This window comes from Dipodomys ordii, unplaced genomic scaffold (assembly GCF_000151885.1).
Source record: "Dipodomys ordii isolate 6190 unplaced genomic scaffold, Dord_2.0 Scaffold36, whole genome shotgun sequence".
Taxonomy (NCBI): domain Eukaryota; kingdom Metazoa; phylum Chordata; class Mammalia; order Rodentia; family Heteromyidae; genus Dipodomys; species Dipodomys ordii.
The window spans coordinates 924,203-940,213 of record NW_012267252.1 but is presented as its reverse complement, the minus strand read 5'-3'; the positions used below and the strand labels follow the sequence as shown (position 1 = coordinate 940,213).

The window sequence follows — 16,011 nt, the reverse complement described above, 5'->3', positions numbered from 1 at the left end:
GCAGAGGGCTGTTCTAGGCCATGTTGTCCAGAAGCTGGAGAACAATGTCAGAAAGACCAGAGCCAGTCTTGTGGACCCCAGTTCTGCCAGATCTGGGTCAGGGAGCCTGATTTCATCCCACAGTCCAGCTAACCAGCTCCCTGCAGGCTTTTGGAGTGTCCAGTGGGAGCATCATGAAGGACCCTCTGGAGCCACTCCTGCAGGCTGTCCTGTCTCAGTGCCTGCTGGGTTGCCCAGACTTTACCAGGCTAGTAGTTCTAGAAAAAGAGCACTTCCTGCAGATCCCACCTGTGATCTCAATTCTAGAAGGTGGGCTGGGCTCCAGGCTTGGAGTTTGGATCCAAAAGTTCTGAGTCCAAGTCCTGCCCCTTTCTCCTAGGTTTCCCACTTGGGCTGGTGGTTAGCTTCACTGTGCCTTTCTTACTTCATTAAATCCACGGGAGGTTTGTACCCTGCCTCCTCTAGGACCTCTGCAAGGAGTATCCATTCTCTCTCCATCATTTACAAAAATACTTTGGAGGTCAGCCCCAGGCCCTGTGCTGGGAGCTGGGGAAATGGTAGGGGGTGGGAGATATGTACATGGAAGGGATGGCAAATTGTGCAGAGACTCCTGGGAAATCTGTGCTGGGTGTTCCGACAGCTCAGAAACTCTATTCTTTGTGTCTGAGCCTCCTGTTGAGCCTCCTGTCCAGCTTCTAAGTTCCTGAGGCCTCAAGCCCTGTCTGGCCATCTTCAACAGCCAACATGGCAGAGTCCCTCCACTTTAGCTGCCCCTTACACACACACACACACACACACACACACACACACACACACACAGCCAACATGGCAGAGTCCCTCCACTTTAGCTGCCCCTTACACACACACACACACACACACACACACACACACACACACACACACACACACCAGACCCCTTTTACTCCTGCCTACTCATTTTTACTTCAGGGCCTTTGCATATGCTCTTCCCTTGGCCAACATGGCCTTTCCTCCTGTTAGCCATCTGTCAAAGCTTCTGCCTATTTGTTATTCTAGTGTTTCCCTTGTTGAAGTCATCTCTGGTTCCAGCCTCATGGCTGGATGCATCCCTTCTGCTCACCAAGCTACTATTTCTTAACCAGGGAGGCAAAGTAAGGGGTAGAATTGAAATGTTTTCTTACTGGTGAGGCACTGGGGAGGTACTGAGAGAGAGGCTTAGAAGAGGCAAGGAGCCTGTGTGTTACTGGAGCCAGTGGTTTCCCATCCCTTCAGCACTTTGTTTCTGAGAGAAGTCTCCTAGCTATAGGATTTTTCTGCTATGTTAAATATAATTGTTATACTCTACATAACAGCTTATTCCATCACCTTTCTCCAATTTTATATTCATATTATAGTCATTAGCCACTGGCGGCAAGTCAATAAAAAACAAAATTTAAACTTTAGCTTCTTCACACTAACCATGTTTCTAGTTCTCAGTGACCACATGTATTTAGCAGGGACTCTATTGAAAAGCCCAAATAGAGAACCTCTGAGAAAGATGCAGAAAGTTTCTGTTGCACACAAATACAATGTGTTACACACCATTTTTTCTTATTTATCGTTACTTTTTCTGAGTAATTTAGAAGCAGTTACTCTAATTTATTTTACTAGATTTCTTTTAGTAAAGCAGTTGATTTTGTGTGCCAGTACTGGGGCTTGAACTCAGGGCATAGGTGCTGTCCTTGAGCTTTTTCACTCACGGTTAATCTCTATGGCTTCATAGCTCCACTACCAAGCAGTTGCTTTTATATCAAATTTCTGATTTTATTTCTGCTGCCTTATTACCCTAGTTCCCTTCCTGAGGATGAAAACAGATGAAAATCTATACCAGGAGGGTTATACTCCTCTCTTTGCCCAGGACAACCATCACTAATTGATCACAACACTTCTATTTCCCAAGTTATTGGCAGTCTTTAAAATGTCCCTCTTCTGGGCTGGGAATGTGGTTTAGTGGTAGCGTGGTTGCCTCAGTACCTGGATTCCTCAGTATCACATACACAGAAAAAGCCGGAAGTGGCTCTGTGGCTCAAATGGAAGAGTGCTGGACTTGAGCAAAGAAGTCAGGGCCAAAGAAGTCAGGCCCTGAGTTCAAGCCGCAGGACTGGCAAACTAAATATATAAATAAATGAATACATACATACAAACATACATAAAATGTCCCTCTTCAATATCCTGCTCTTCTCTTTGAATATCAAGCCAACTATAATGAGCTGGGGAGAGAGGATGAACACCTTGAAGAAACCATGTTAGGAAGAACACTGGGACAGGGATGTAGGATTCAGTTGCCTTGGTCTTACTGAGAATGAGAGTGGTCAAATCTCTCCCTCTTCAGTGGGGAGCTTTCTCCCTAACTCCCAGACACATGAGACACTGCCCCTTCAGACTTTTCATTGCCCATGCAGTGGGAATTGTCCTGGACTTGAGTCTTGGCTGTAACGGGGACCTGCTATGCTAACTTGAACCAATCGCTCAGACTCTCTACAGGATGTGTTGGTTTATCTACTAGAAATGTGGGCTGGGTCTAGGTAGGTAGAGGAGGACCTCTAGAGACATTCTGATGCTGGACCTCTGTCTTGGGGTAACAGTCACATCTTCTAGAGCCTGAACAGTGCCAACTCTAAAGAGTCATTATAGGATAGGCACCTCTTGGGCTGTGTCTTGTCTTGAGAAGAACATAAACCAGGAGCATTCTGGGTTCCTGGTATGGAATCTTTAAGACAGAAGGTCTAATCAAGAGGACCACAGGAAGGAGACCAGGCTGGTTATGGCACAGAATCCAGTGGTTCACCACCAGATCAACTCCCCGCCCCCTCCCATGTGCTCCCTCAGCGCTAGGTCTACTCCCCCTTGTGGCTTCCTTGGGTAAAGGCCTTAGTGAGCAGTAGTATAAGTCAGTGCTCTTACAGGCCACACCTGCAAGGACATTGCTTGGTTTTGCTGAATGTCACTGCTCACTTGGGCCATTGCCAAGGGTCTCAATGGCTGGTGGATGTAGCTCTTCTGTTATATTTGCTGAGCACTGAGTACTAGCTCTATGTTGGCACTCATTCATATTGTCACACTTGTCATTTACAACCCTCAAGGGTGATAGTGATTGTTTATCCCCATTTGGAAGTCTCAGAGAGCTTCAGTTGTTTGCTCAATGTTGAACAGGCAGAACTCAAGACCTAGTCTGTCTGACCCAGTAGCCTACCTAGCTGTATACTCTCCTTAGAGTGAGAAATGGGATTTGATAGATAGGTGTGTGTGTCTGTGTGTGTGTGTGTGTGTATAAAGTCTATCCTCAATGCATTTAGAATCCAGCACAACTTGGAGGGCAGCTTGGGAGACTGGAGAGAGCCCTAGTTTGGAGGTTCTGACTCTGTCACTTGCTGATTGTGAGACCCTGAGTGGATACCTAGAGTGAGTCATTTCTTCTCTGAGTCTTGGTTTCCTCGTCTGTGGGATACAAGTGAGATTAATATGAGTTGATGAGAAACTAAAAAGGAAATGTTGCAGAGGTGAAATCCATTGCTAATTGTAAAGCATGGAAAACTGTATCTCCTCTCCCAACAGCTGAAGCCTATCACATCCTGGTGCATCCCTCCTCCCACCCCCCAAGGCTTTGATGCCCAGAATGTCATTCTTCTCTGTCAGCCCCATCACTTAGACTCAGGGAGAAATTTGATGAGAGAAGCTACCTTTTCTAGTTTGTTCCACAATTCCCAGTGCTCTGTGGAACATTAGTAAATCTATTTTTCTGGACCACCAGCTATAGTTGACCCATTTTTGTTTTTTTTTCTTCCTAGCTGTCTTCTGGGGAGACATTGCTTTGGATGAAGATGATCTGAAGTTATTTCATATTGACAAGACCCAAGACTGGACTAAGCCATCAGAAGAAGAAATGGGACATAACACTGGTAAGTACTGGTCCCTTCTTATGACCTGCATGGGAGCGTGAGGGGCTCCAGTAGGGAAGATCCAAATCAGCTGATCCTTTGAAGAAAATCTCCAGCTGGGCGCTAGTGGCACAAACCTGTAATCCTAATCAGAAGGCTGAAATCTGAGGATCTTGGTTTAAAGCCAGCCTGAGCTGGAAAGTCCATGAGACTCTTATTAACCACCAGACTCCAATTAACCACCAGAAAAACAGATGTGGCTCTGTGGTTCAAAGTGGTAGAGCACTAGCATTAAGCAAAAAGAGCTTAGGGACCATGCCCAGGTCCAGAGTTCAAGCCCCATGATCGACGCACCCCCCCCCCAAAAAAAAATCTCCACTTATCTCTTTATGCAGGATCCAGGCTGGAGTCAGTGGTTGGTTTTTCAGTCTTTGGCCTGGGGTCAGGCTCATGGCAAACTGGAGAGAATTTCTTTTTTTTTTTAATTTAATTTAATTTTTTTTTGTGAACATACTGTACAGAGGGGTTACAATTACATGGGCAGGATAATGCGTACATTTCTTATCAAGGTTTACCCTTCACATCCCTTCCCAGCCTCCCCCCCAATCTTCCCCCCCCACCAACATTGTAAAGCTCGTTTTCAACATGACAACTTGTACTTCTCATTGTTGCAACAGGTCCACCTGTATCCTTAAACGACTTGTTTTTCCCCCATCTCCTCCACAAGTTATACTGACATCAAATATAGTGAAAGCAGGGGTTATGCTGTGGGGGGAGGGACATACAAAGCAACAAAGAAATAATCTTATAAATGCGTTAGAAACAAATGCATGAAAGAAAAAAACATTAAAATACATATCTAAGGGTTCATTTTCCTAACATCACATTATCTGGCCTTTTCCGCTTGACTCATACATATACTAGATATTTCAAATAAGGGAAACCATGGGACCTATGTTTCTTTGGGCCTGGCTTACTTCACTTAATATAATTTATTCCAAATTTTTCCATTCTGGAGAGAATTTCTGAGTGAGCTGACAATAATGTGAATGACTAGCCTATAGGGAGGTATTTGTCTCTTGGGCTCTTATGCATTTATTTGGTCCACAAGCCAAGAGACTCCTAACCCTTAGTCTCCCTCTCCCCTTGCTTGAGATGAACAGGAATGAGACTGGCCCCCTCCCTGTCCACTGGGTTCACTGACCTTGTGGTCATCCCCGGAAGCAGTCCAAGTTGCTGATTGTGAGAGCTGAAGTCCTCACATGGGCATCAGCTTGTCATTTGGTGACTGAGGTTCCCATGTACCTGCAGACCTCTTTTCACTATCCCTTCCTTTCTTTTTTTTTTTTGGGTCTGGTCGTGGGGCCTGAACTCTGGGCCTGGGGGCTGTCCCTCAGCTCTTCAGCTCAAGGCTAGCGCTCTACCACTTGAGCCACAGCGCCCTTCCGGCTTTTTTTTTCTTTTTGCTTATGTGGTGCTGAGGAATCGAACCCAGGGCCTCAGGCATGCAAGGCAAGCACTCTACCACTGAGCCACCTTCCCAGCCCTCCTTCCTTTCTTTTGAAGCATCTTGAGCACTTTTCATGGGCCAACTGAGCGAAGGAGGAAAGAGCATGACCTTATTTCCTAGGAGGCCTTTACACCAGCTGCCTGGTTTGATCTGTTCAAACTCTAATAACTTCTCCTAGTTTCAGTTTTCCTATTTGCAAAACGGGGATGAAACCAACACTCAGTCCATCAAGGTTCCGGGGATTACTGCAAAGGAAGCAGGCTGGCCCAGTGCCTGGCATGTAACATCTCAGGAAATGGCACATATTGAAATGGGACACTTATGGCAAATGTGTAATGAATACAGAATGGACGGGAGGAGAGAAATAAATGGTGAAGCCTGCCCTGGCACTGTGTGAATGGGCATTCTCACACTGTGTCGTGAAGGATGAGTAGGAGTTCTGAGTGGAGGCAAAACAGGTGCAAAGGCAGGGTATATGTGAGGGAACCTAAGTACAATGTGGGCCCATGGAAGGTGCCCTTTTGAGGTGGGCTATGGCTGGACATATGTAGAGAGGCTGGCTGGGACAGCCTCTTATCTTGGTTTATCTACCAAGCCAGTGACCTTGGGCTTTACCTGGGGGCTTCAGGACTTCTAAGGTTTCTGAATAGGAATGTGACTTTTTGAGCTTGAACTTGGGAGTCTACCACTTTGCATAACCCACTCACTAAGTGCCTTAGGATACTGGCTTCCTGGTTGTCTGCTTGTTGAGAGCAGTGGGGGATAGGGGTGCAGGGGGTCTTAGACACGCATCCCTCAGTTGGTGACATGCAAGAATGTGCAGATGGGAGTCAGGAAGGTGCCCAGAGTAGTCCATTATGAGGAATGATTGCGGCTAGAGAGGTCAGGCTCCAGAGATCCCTATGGGGGGTGGTGGATAAGAGACTACAGTTGTGGGAGGTTGGGGGAACCCTTGCCAGTGCCTGGTGCCTAGCAGGGAGGTTTAGAAATCATTATGTATACCAGATCTTTTTTTCCTGTGGTATTTGGGCTTATGACTAGCATTTCTTAGAATTTTGAGGTCTCTTCTGTGTGGTTTGAAACGTACATTTGAGTTGTAAATGAAGTCACCACACTTAAGTGAGCACCATGGTAAGGAGGCATCTATTCATGAATCCACCATGCTCTCTCACCAGTCTTCCCCAGCTCTTCCCAGAGGCCTAGACAAGATCACCTTCACTGCACCCTGAATACTTCCAATGGCTTTTAGACACTTTTAAAAAACAGTATTATTCAAACATAGTGAACTTTAAACATGCAGCGTGACAGATGCTTATATACATACACACCCTTGTAACCATCACCTGGGCCAAGGTATGGAACATTCCAGATTCTCCCAGGCTCCAGAGATCCCTGTTGATCCTCCTAGTTAGTGCTCACCTCAAAGTAGCCACAGTCTGATCTCCATCCGTGTGGGAACAGCATCCTATGGTATGCTCTTTGGTGTTTGTCTGTTTTCCCTTGGCTCCATGGCTATGAAATTTACCCATGGTGCTGTGTGGGGCTGGATTCCTTTCTCTACTTGTAGTATTCTGTGCTACATACTCAGCTTGGGTCTCACCACAGGTGGGCCAGTACCTTGAACCCAGAAGACATCGGCAATATCAGTAGAGAGAGAAGATGGAGGTAGGCAGAGATTGCATACCTTGGAGCCTTCTCCCAGGACCTAAGAGGAGATCAGGACTCCATAGGAAAACATACACTCAGTGTTTCATCCTTCCCAACCTCCAAAAGCTTTTTTTTCCCCCCAGTGTGTTTTTAGAGCAAGATGATTTTTATCCTGATTGCTTCTCTCTGAAGGTCAATAGTACTCTGCATCCAGCTAGACTGTTATTTTATTTTCAGAATGGGAATCTCTTTTATTATTTTTGATGATTAAACTAATACTGCTTGTTTAAAAAAAAACACAGAAAAAGCTAAAGGCTCATAATTGTAGAAAGTGGAAAGAGAAAAATCCCCCATTACTCAGCCCTGGGGATTCCTCGCATTATCTGTGTACTGGATTCCTTCCTGTCTTCATGTGTTTAGGCTGTGTATTCAAATATATACATACATATACACACACACACATACATACATACAGATAGGTGATAGTTGATAGGCGGAGATCTATCTATTTTGTTAAAAAACATGAAAAAGATTTTACAATCATCATGTTTTGCTTAATATTACACCCTGTTTCATCCTGGACATTAAAAAAAATCTCTTTTGTTATTATTGGGGAGTTGTAAAAAGGATTGCAATTCCTATAAGTCAGATTATGAGTATGCTGCTTCTTGAGCAATGTCACCTCTTTCTTCCCTTCCCCCACGTCCCCCTCCTATGTCTACCCACAAGTTACATAGTTCACATTTGTATATTAATACAAAATTGACTACATTTGCTCACCCTTCCTCCCTCCAATCCTATTCTCCTCTTTTAATTCCCTCCCACCCCCAAAAAACATGTTTGCATTTCCTGGAATTTGTTTTGATAAATAGTACTTTAGTTGTTCAGGGAAGTTATGCCTTTGGATTCCTCTCCTACATATACCCTGCTTTAGTCATTTTGTGTGTAAATGCATTGATCCCCGTATATGTTATCATGTCCAGTCGTGTTTTTTTAGATCTAGTTTCAACATATGAGAGAAAACATGTGCCGTTTGTCTGAGCTTGCTTACTTTACTTCACATGATTTGCTCTAAGTCCATCCATTTCTCTGTAAATGACATATTATCCTTTCTAATGGATAAGTCAAAGTCCATTGTGTGTATATATACATATATATACATATATCTAGTATATATGAATGTATGTATCACATTTCCACTTACCTATTGCCAGGCATCTGAGCTGTTGCCCTAACTCTGCTATTGTGAATAGTGCAACAGTGAACATAGATGTGCAAGTGTGTTTATGGTATATTGACTTATAATGCTGTAGGTAGATGCTCAAGAGTGGTTTGGCTGGATCATAGGGTAGTTCTATGTTTGGTTTTTGAGGAATCTCCAAACCATCCTCCGGAGTGGTTTCACTAGTTTATATTTCCACCAATAGTGGAAAGGGTTCCCTTTCCTCCGCATCCCCACCAGCATTTGTTATTGTTTGAATTCTCCATGTTGGCCCATCTTACTGGGATGAAATGGAATCATTATGTTGTTTTGATTTGCACTTCCTTTATGGTGAGGGGATGTTGAACATTTCCTTATGTGTTTATTGGCCATTCTTACCTCTTCTTAGAAGTCTCTGTTTACCTCCTTTGCCTATTTATTGATGGGTTTATTAATTTGAAGGGAGTTAGTTTCTTGTGTTCCTTGCATATTTTGGATATTAAGTCCAGTCTGTTGGTTGTCTTTCTACTTTAGTAAATATGTCCTTTGCTGTGCAAAAGCTTTTTAGTTTCATGTAATCCTTTTGCTGGACATTTTTATGCAGTGTATCATTATCTTAATAACAGTAGTGCTCCATATATAACTGATGTGGAGGAGGGCCAGCCAGCCTCATTTCCTAGAGGTGTCATTATTCCAAATTCACTCACTTGCAGAATTGGAACCAGAGCCTATGTTTCCCTGCTCCCAGATTATCTTCCTGATAATTTTACAACCAATTGTAATGGGTAGAATAGCATTTCTATCAAATCATATCTCCTGGAAGCTCAGACTATAGCCTTTGAAGACAGGGTCTTTACCAATCTCAATACTTAAGGATCTAGAGGTGAAATGATCCTGTATTTAGGAAAATCCAATGAGTAGAGTCCTTATAAGAAGAGAAGACACAGAAAGACACAAAGGGGAAGGCCATGTGAAGATGAAAGAAAATTGGAGGGATGCAGCTGCGAGCCAAGGATACCAAGAACTGTCAGGAGCCACCAAAGCTAGGAAGAAGCAATGGTAGATTCTTCCCTAGGTCATTCAGAGTCTGTAGCTCTTCCACTAACTTGATTTCAGACTTTTAGCCTCTACATTAAAGAGATTTGTTGTTTTATACCAACCAGTTTGTGGTAATGTGTGTGGCTGACCTGGGAATCTATTCTTTTGCCCTTTTCAGTAGCTCCCGTTGCTTATCAAGAATATCCCTTAGTCTGGCTCCCAAGGCCCTGCCTGCTTAGTCCACAGCCCACAGACTGCCTTCCCTCTTCTACTGTCCAGCCAAAGATGATGACATCGTGTCTGTCCACACCCTTTGTTTCCTTTCTTCCAGCCTTCTGTTCCAGCTGCTGTCTCTGCTCAAAGTCCCCATTCTACAGACAAAGTAATTAAGGCCAGAGGAAGCTGATGATTCATCCACAGCTCTCCGACAGGGTGTATTAGTGACACCTCTTTCCTCAGCCAGCTGCCAGCTGTGGTTGACCGAGCTGGGGAAAGTAGCGTCATTTGGGACTTGGGATGGAGATAGCCCTTTGTGCCCCAATCTCTCTCTCCTCCTCTCTCTTTTCTTTTCTCCTCTCCCTTTTCCCCTCTCCCCTAACTGTTCCCTCCTGCTGCAGATTATTGGGGCTTGAACTCAGAGCCTGGGTGCTGTCCCTTACCTTTTGCCCGCAAGGCTGGTGGTGTATCACTTGAGTCACAGCTTTACTTCTTGCTTTCACTTTCCTGCCCAGGCTGGCTTCAAACTGTGATCCTCAGATTTCAGCCTCCTGAGTAGCTAGGATTACCAGTGTGAGCCGCCCATGCTCAACTTACCCCATTTTCTCATGAGTCCCTTCTTTGCTCTTGGAGCTGCCAAGGAGTTGATGAGGGGGCAGCACTGAATGTGTGTGGGGTAAGGCAGCAAGTGCATGCCCTTCAGAGAGAGAAAGTCTTTCTGTATGCGCTTTGCTTGCCTTACTGAGAGAAGAATGGGGGCTCTGGGCAGGCATGGGCCAAGCTGCTCTGTGAATGGGACCCTTGAATGAACATTGCAGAGTTTCCTAAAGCTGCTAATCGGATTAGCTGTGTAGTGAAGGAAGTACTTAGCAGGAGACACACAGGGACATGCACACAGGCACACACACACTTTCCAACCTTCTGGGATCCTCTCCAGTGTGGTTGGGATAGCCTGACACCCCACTTCCGGCTTCTTAAACACCTCTCTTCTAAACAACCAAGCTGTGCAGAGCCCCTGGGGCTGATGCTTTGGATTTTTGTTTGTGTCTTCCCTAAAAGAGCTGAGGAAGCTAGTACCACACATTCTCATCTTTGAAAACATACCAAGAAAGGAAATCTTGTCTTGCCGTTATCTCTGGATAATAGATCTGATCTCTTGATCTCTATAATGAGGACTCTGAAAGGGGAAACAGTTTTAATTACTTATTGGCTCCCTTGGAAGCTGATGCTTCCCACCTCTTCTATTCTAAGCTACTGGGCCATGTCCATCTCTATTTAAGAAGCCAACCTTGCTCTAAATCCTTGCTTCCTCAACTCCTGCCATCTGTGCAGAGCATCTACATAACACCAATAGTTTGTCATCTGGGTTCACAATAAAAAATGAGCAGGAAAGACTCCAAGACATAACTTTGGATTGCTTGTGTCCTCTCTCATGGCAGCATCCCTGAGTCATGAGCCTCTTTGGCTATTAGATTTCCTCTTCCTACTCTTAACTACGGCTTCGAACAGTTGTGCAGGGTAACCTCACCTGATCTCTGTGTTCCCTTTCAAATAGAATGGCTTCAGAGATCTCATTCTTATTTTCAAGCCAGCTTGACCCTCATGTTTCAGACTACAGAAAAGACCAAAGACTATTAATACCTAATCATCTGAAGACATCTACATGTAAATGCTCCAAACAGGGAGCTCTGATTCCAGGGCTCTGTTTTTCAAGGCTTGGGGGTTTAAAGAGAGAGACCCAATATATCTGTTCTTTACCATGATGTTAGCTTGAGACTCTTCAGAGAAATTGTAGATGTGATGTTTTAAGCAACCCCATTGCCAGACAGTGATTTCTCAGCCTTTTATCCCAGGGACAGTCCCCAAACTGTGTAGACATGGCTTCACAATTTCATGAGTTTTTTTTGCTGGGGTGAGAGTGCTGTTAACACATGTCCACATGGGAAATGGGTCACTGGGTGGCTCTCTGGGACACACTGTAGAAGGAACGGTGTCCTGTGTGAATGCATGCCAGGTAGATTTCCTTCTGGGCAGCTCACTGGATTTAGGTCTGTCTTTTTCCACACCAGACGAGCCATGGGGTTCTCTGCTGCTAGGACCTCTGGTTTGGGAAGCTGGAGAAAGACAAGAGACTGCTAGGGAGGTCTTCTCCTCATCCCTATTCCTTCCTCTGCCATCCCAAGAGCTAAATGAGGAGGGGCCTGGCTTCTTTACCCTTGAATATGTGACATTTAACATTTCGACTTAAGTGACTGATGGACATTACAAGTGTTGAGAAAATGGCCTGTCTACATGTCTTCATGTACACATACACATTTTTGTTTGCAATTTCAAGGGGTATAGCTATTCTGTGGGTCTCAGGTTGTAAAATTCTGACCATGACCTTTCTTCTCTGTGTGCTGCCATGCTGTTGGAAATGTTCACTTGGGCAACAGGGACCCTGGAGAAGGGCTGTGTGGAGAGACAGGGGTGTTGGAGTAGCAGCTCTGCATCGATTAGCGGTGGAACTCAGGCTACTTCATTCCTTACTTATAAGATGGATGTAATACTAGTCTTATAGGTGGGATCAAATAAGTTTGGTAGATGAAGAGTTATTGTTGGGTCTGCTATGGAATACCATAATACTGTACCACTCCATGGTAGTCCCTTTGATAGCTGCTTTGTCTTCTTCTTTTTCTCTATGGTCCCCTTCTATGTCCCAGACCCGCTCCAAATGCCTGGGTTTGTTAGAATTCCTCACATTACCAACTAAAACCTTCAAGAAACGCTGAACTGGGCCTGTAATAACATGCTCTGGTCATATCCTTGGATTTGATCCCAACCAGCACAAAAGAAATATCTGTATTAGTATCCCCCCCAAATATTTGTCTTGTTCTAGATCAAATTCTAGGGTCACAAAGTTGTCCAGGAAGAGATCTGAAAACTGATTAGATGTTGGATCCTCTTTTAATATAAAGCATAATTGCCATACATATGTGTTAACTACAGATTACTTTGTTTACATGATCTCATTTAGGAACTGTTAATACCTAGAGGTGTGAGACTCAGTGTTCATACCGAGTGTTTATGATCACACAACTAACATTGGTGGAGCTAACATTAAGACTTTGCTCTATTGCATGTCAAGTGTGTATATTACTTCTAGAAGCAGCCACTAGCATTACCACTAATCTTGTTCCCTTGAGCTGCTTTTAACCATCAAGGGTGATGGTAAAAGGAAGGATGAGGACCTCAGGCCTGTAGGAGATACTCTGATCCCGCCCTCAATTCTCCTCACCTTGTGTTCAGCACCCGCCTTTCTCCATTGACAGCACTTTGGTCTTGGCCCTTCTTCTTTAGTTCCAACATCAGAGTGGGCACACAGACGATGTCAAGCATTTGTGAACTGTGGATCCCAGGTGCTAATTGAATCTTACAAAGGGCTCAGAATACTATGGTGGCACCTTTCTCCTTTGTGTCTCCAAGATATATTAGGCCTGTTTGCTTGAATGTGTGATGCCTCAGACCCTCATTAGGAATGGGCACTAGCTCAGCGAAAACTCTCAGGCTCAGAGTAGAGCCCCGGGGTTAGGTGGGCCCACTGCTGCATGCTGGGCTGTCTGAAAAGGGCATCGTTTAGCAGTGTGGCAAGTAGCTTCTCTTCTCAGTTCTTACTACAGATTCCCAGGTGGAAAGAAAGCATGGTCATCAGGATGTCTCTGAGCCAGAGAGAACATCCTACTCACTCCTACAGGGCTCCAGACCCACAGCAGTCCCATTGACTGTCCAGTCTCATCCTGTCTGTCCTGAGACTTCTCCTGGACCCTTCCAGTGAAAGACTTGGTACCCACCTGCTTGACTCCTTGCCTGGCTTCTACCCTATCCTCTCGCATGCACTCCATAGCCTGCTGCTTCTAACTTCTCTCCCTCTTTCTTTGTGAGACTCTTCTATGCCTAGCACCAAGGCTGTAGCTTTATCCATTGTTGTTTGGTTTTTGGTCCTGAGGTTTAAACTCAGGGAACTGGGTGATATACTTGGGATTTTTTTTTTTTGAGCCACAGGTCTGTTTCTGGCTTTTTGGTGATTAATTGGCATTAAGAGTCTCACAGCCTTTTCTGCCTGGGCTGAGTTGGAACTACAGATCCCAGCTTCTTCTTTTTTTTTTTTTGTCGGTCGTGGGGCTTGAACTCTGGGCCTGGGTGCTGTCCCTCAGCTCTTCAGCTCAAGGCTAGCGCTCTACGATCCCAGCTTCTTGAGTAGCTAGGATTATAGGAGTGAGCCACTGGTACCCAGTAGGAGAATGTTATAATGACAGAAGTGATTATTGTGCTTTGAGAACACTGGAGGAATGCAAGCAGGCTGGAAGGGCAGGCCCTGAGACCAGAAGCCCTGTATGGGGTGGGGCAGCCTCCTCTGACCTCCCCAAAGCAGACAGAACTCATCCCTGGAAGGAAGGCCTCAGGAACCACTGTCATCTAGGCAAGGAGTTGGCACTGGTGACTGCCCTGGGATAGGGGTAGGAGTGGGATCCAGAGACCCAAGCAAATAGCACCAGCGAGATTTAGCAAGCTTCTAGTTCTAAGCTGACAGTACAGAAGAACAGGGCAAGAGGTCTCTGGGTCTTGAGGGAAGTAGGGGTTAGAGGGAACGTGGGCAGAAAGCCAACCTGGGTTAATAAGATAGAGACAAGTTTCAGAAATAAAGCAGAAGTCCACAGTTCAAAATCAGAGCCAGACCAGAGAGAAGGGTAAACTCATTATGTGTGGAGTCCAAAGTGTTTAAATCCCTCAGCCAGGTCAGGGCCAGCCCCTGAGCCAGCACAGGGCTAGCCTGAGGACAGCGGTCAGCAGGTGCTACAGGGCAGGGACTGCAGCACCGGAACCAGCAAGGCCTGGCAGTTACTCCATCTGTGATGTTTTTAATTTAGCAAGATGATTTGAGATGATAAAGAGGAATCTGATAAACACACATCTGCTCTTTGGGAAGGAAGGAAGAAGGCAACATAAGGATTCTATCATTTCATTCTCTGGGGCCTCATTCAGGCCTGACTTACACCTTGGATTGAAGCCAGAGTTCACTGAGAACTTGAAACATGGGGAAAAGCACATTTACCTTTGAGGTATCTTTATTACGACCATGCCTGTTAGAGTTTGGAGGAGTAGAACCAATACTTCACCTGGAGCTATGGTGGGTGCAGAGAGGAGGGGAGCAGATTTTCTCAAGTATCCATCAAACCTGAATCCCAATTAGAAGAAGAGCTTGAGAAGCTGGGACAAACGAGTGGTTAGTGCCTGACATTATAGCCAAGGTTGTCTTAATGGTGAGATCTAGAACCCATGCAAGATGGTTCATGTAGAAGAATTTATCCTAAGACTCCATGCTCATGGCCATCTGAGTGCAAATCAGAGGAGAGCCAGGCACTTGGTGTTTGGGCAAAGACTTAGAAAGGAAAGAATAAGATTGATTTCTCCTCTGAGGGACACAGAATGTCTTTTTTTCCCTCTTTTTTCCTTTTTGTTTGTCTTTTGTCTTTTCTTCCTGCACCTAACCCAATGTGGCTACCATACCTGAGTCTACATCATGATCTCTTATGAAGCGTTGCCTGTGGTTCTTACACCTGTGCTGGGGCCATGGAAGATTGAGAGTGAAAGAGAAGTCCAAGGGAAGGAGTTATAAAGTAAATCAAGCAGAAGGGTAAAAATAAGACTTCTCTTGGGGGGAAGGGATGGGTGGGTGAATTGACCTTTGAGGTGGCCTGGCTTATTTTAGGATTAACCTGGCTTTTAGGGTCAAGCCTAGTAATCCTATCCCGCTTTGCTATTCATAATGTCATTTCATGGGGAATACTTTATGAGTTCCTCTTAGTGCATGGGATTTGGGATCCCATCCACATGACAGCTGGCGACTCTGTCTACCAAAGGTCCAGTCTTTGCCTCTTGGTTTTGGCCATCTGAAAGATTATTCCTCATCTTTTCAAGCATTGTTCTTTTTATGTGTTATACAGATACTGGGGCTTGGACTCAGGACCTTATGCTCTCACTTGTCCCAGAAGAATTACATCTCTGGTTTGGCACTTTGCTGGTTAATTGGAGATAGAATCTAGAGAACTTTTCTTCCCAGGCTGGCTTCAAAAGTTGATCCTCAGATCTTAGCCTTCACAGCTAGGATTACAGGTGTAAGCTACCAATGCTAAGCTAAGCATCATTATTTTGGTTTTTCTTATTCCGATTCTGCTTTTCCTCTCTGCTTTTACTGCATTGATCGAATGGGCTTCTATCCTGATTAAAATTTAAATAGTAGTTGGTATTCAAAGTAGAATAAAGTGAAATAAACCCTAAAAGACTAAAGACTTTATATTTTTTAGGTAATTCTTCAATAAATATGTCCAGCATCAGTGGTCTAGATAAGGAAAATGTTTCTCGTCCTAATTAGTCAATAGTCACCCTCTAAATTTTTTTTTTTGTTTATTATTTAGACATGTAGTTTAGGCTGGCCTTGAACTTAGGCTCCTACTACATGTGGG

At 44.7% G+C, this 16,011-nt stretch overlaps 1 protein-coding gene across 1 annotated transcript in view; it reads left to right on the top strand.

Moving 5' to 3' along the window:
• Positions 1-16,011, top strand: part of Tll2 (tolloid-like 2) — a 107,394-nt gene that overhangs the window by 17,518 nt on the left and 73,865 nt on the right. Inside the window, exon 2 of the mRNA XM_013017559.1 lies at positions 3,807-3,917. Within this exon, the coding sequence (XP_012873013.1) occupies positions 3,807-3,917 (111 nt within the window). The remainder of the gene's footprint in view (positions 1-3,806; positions 3,918-16,011) is intronic.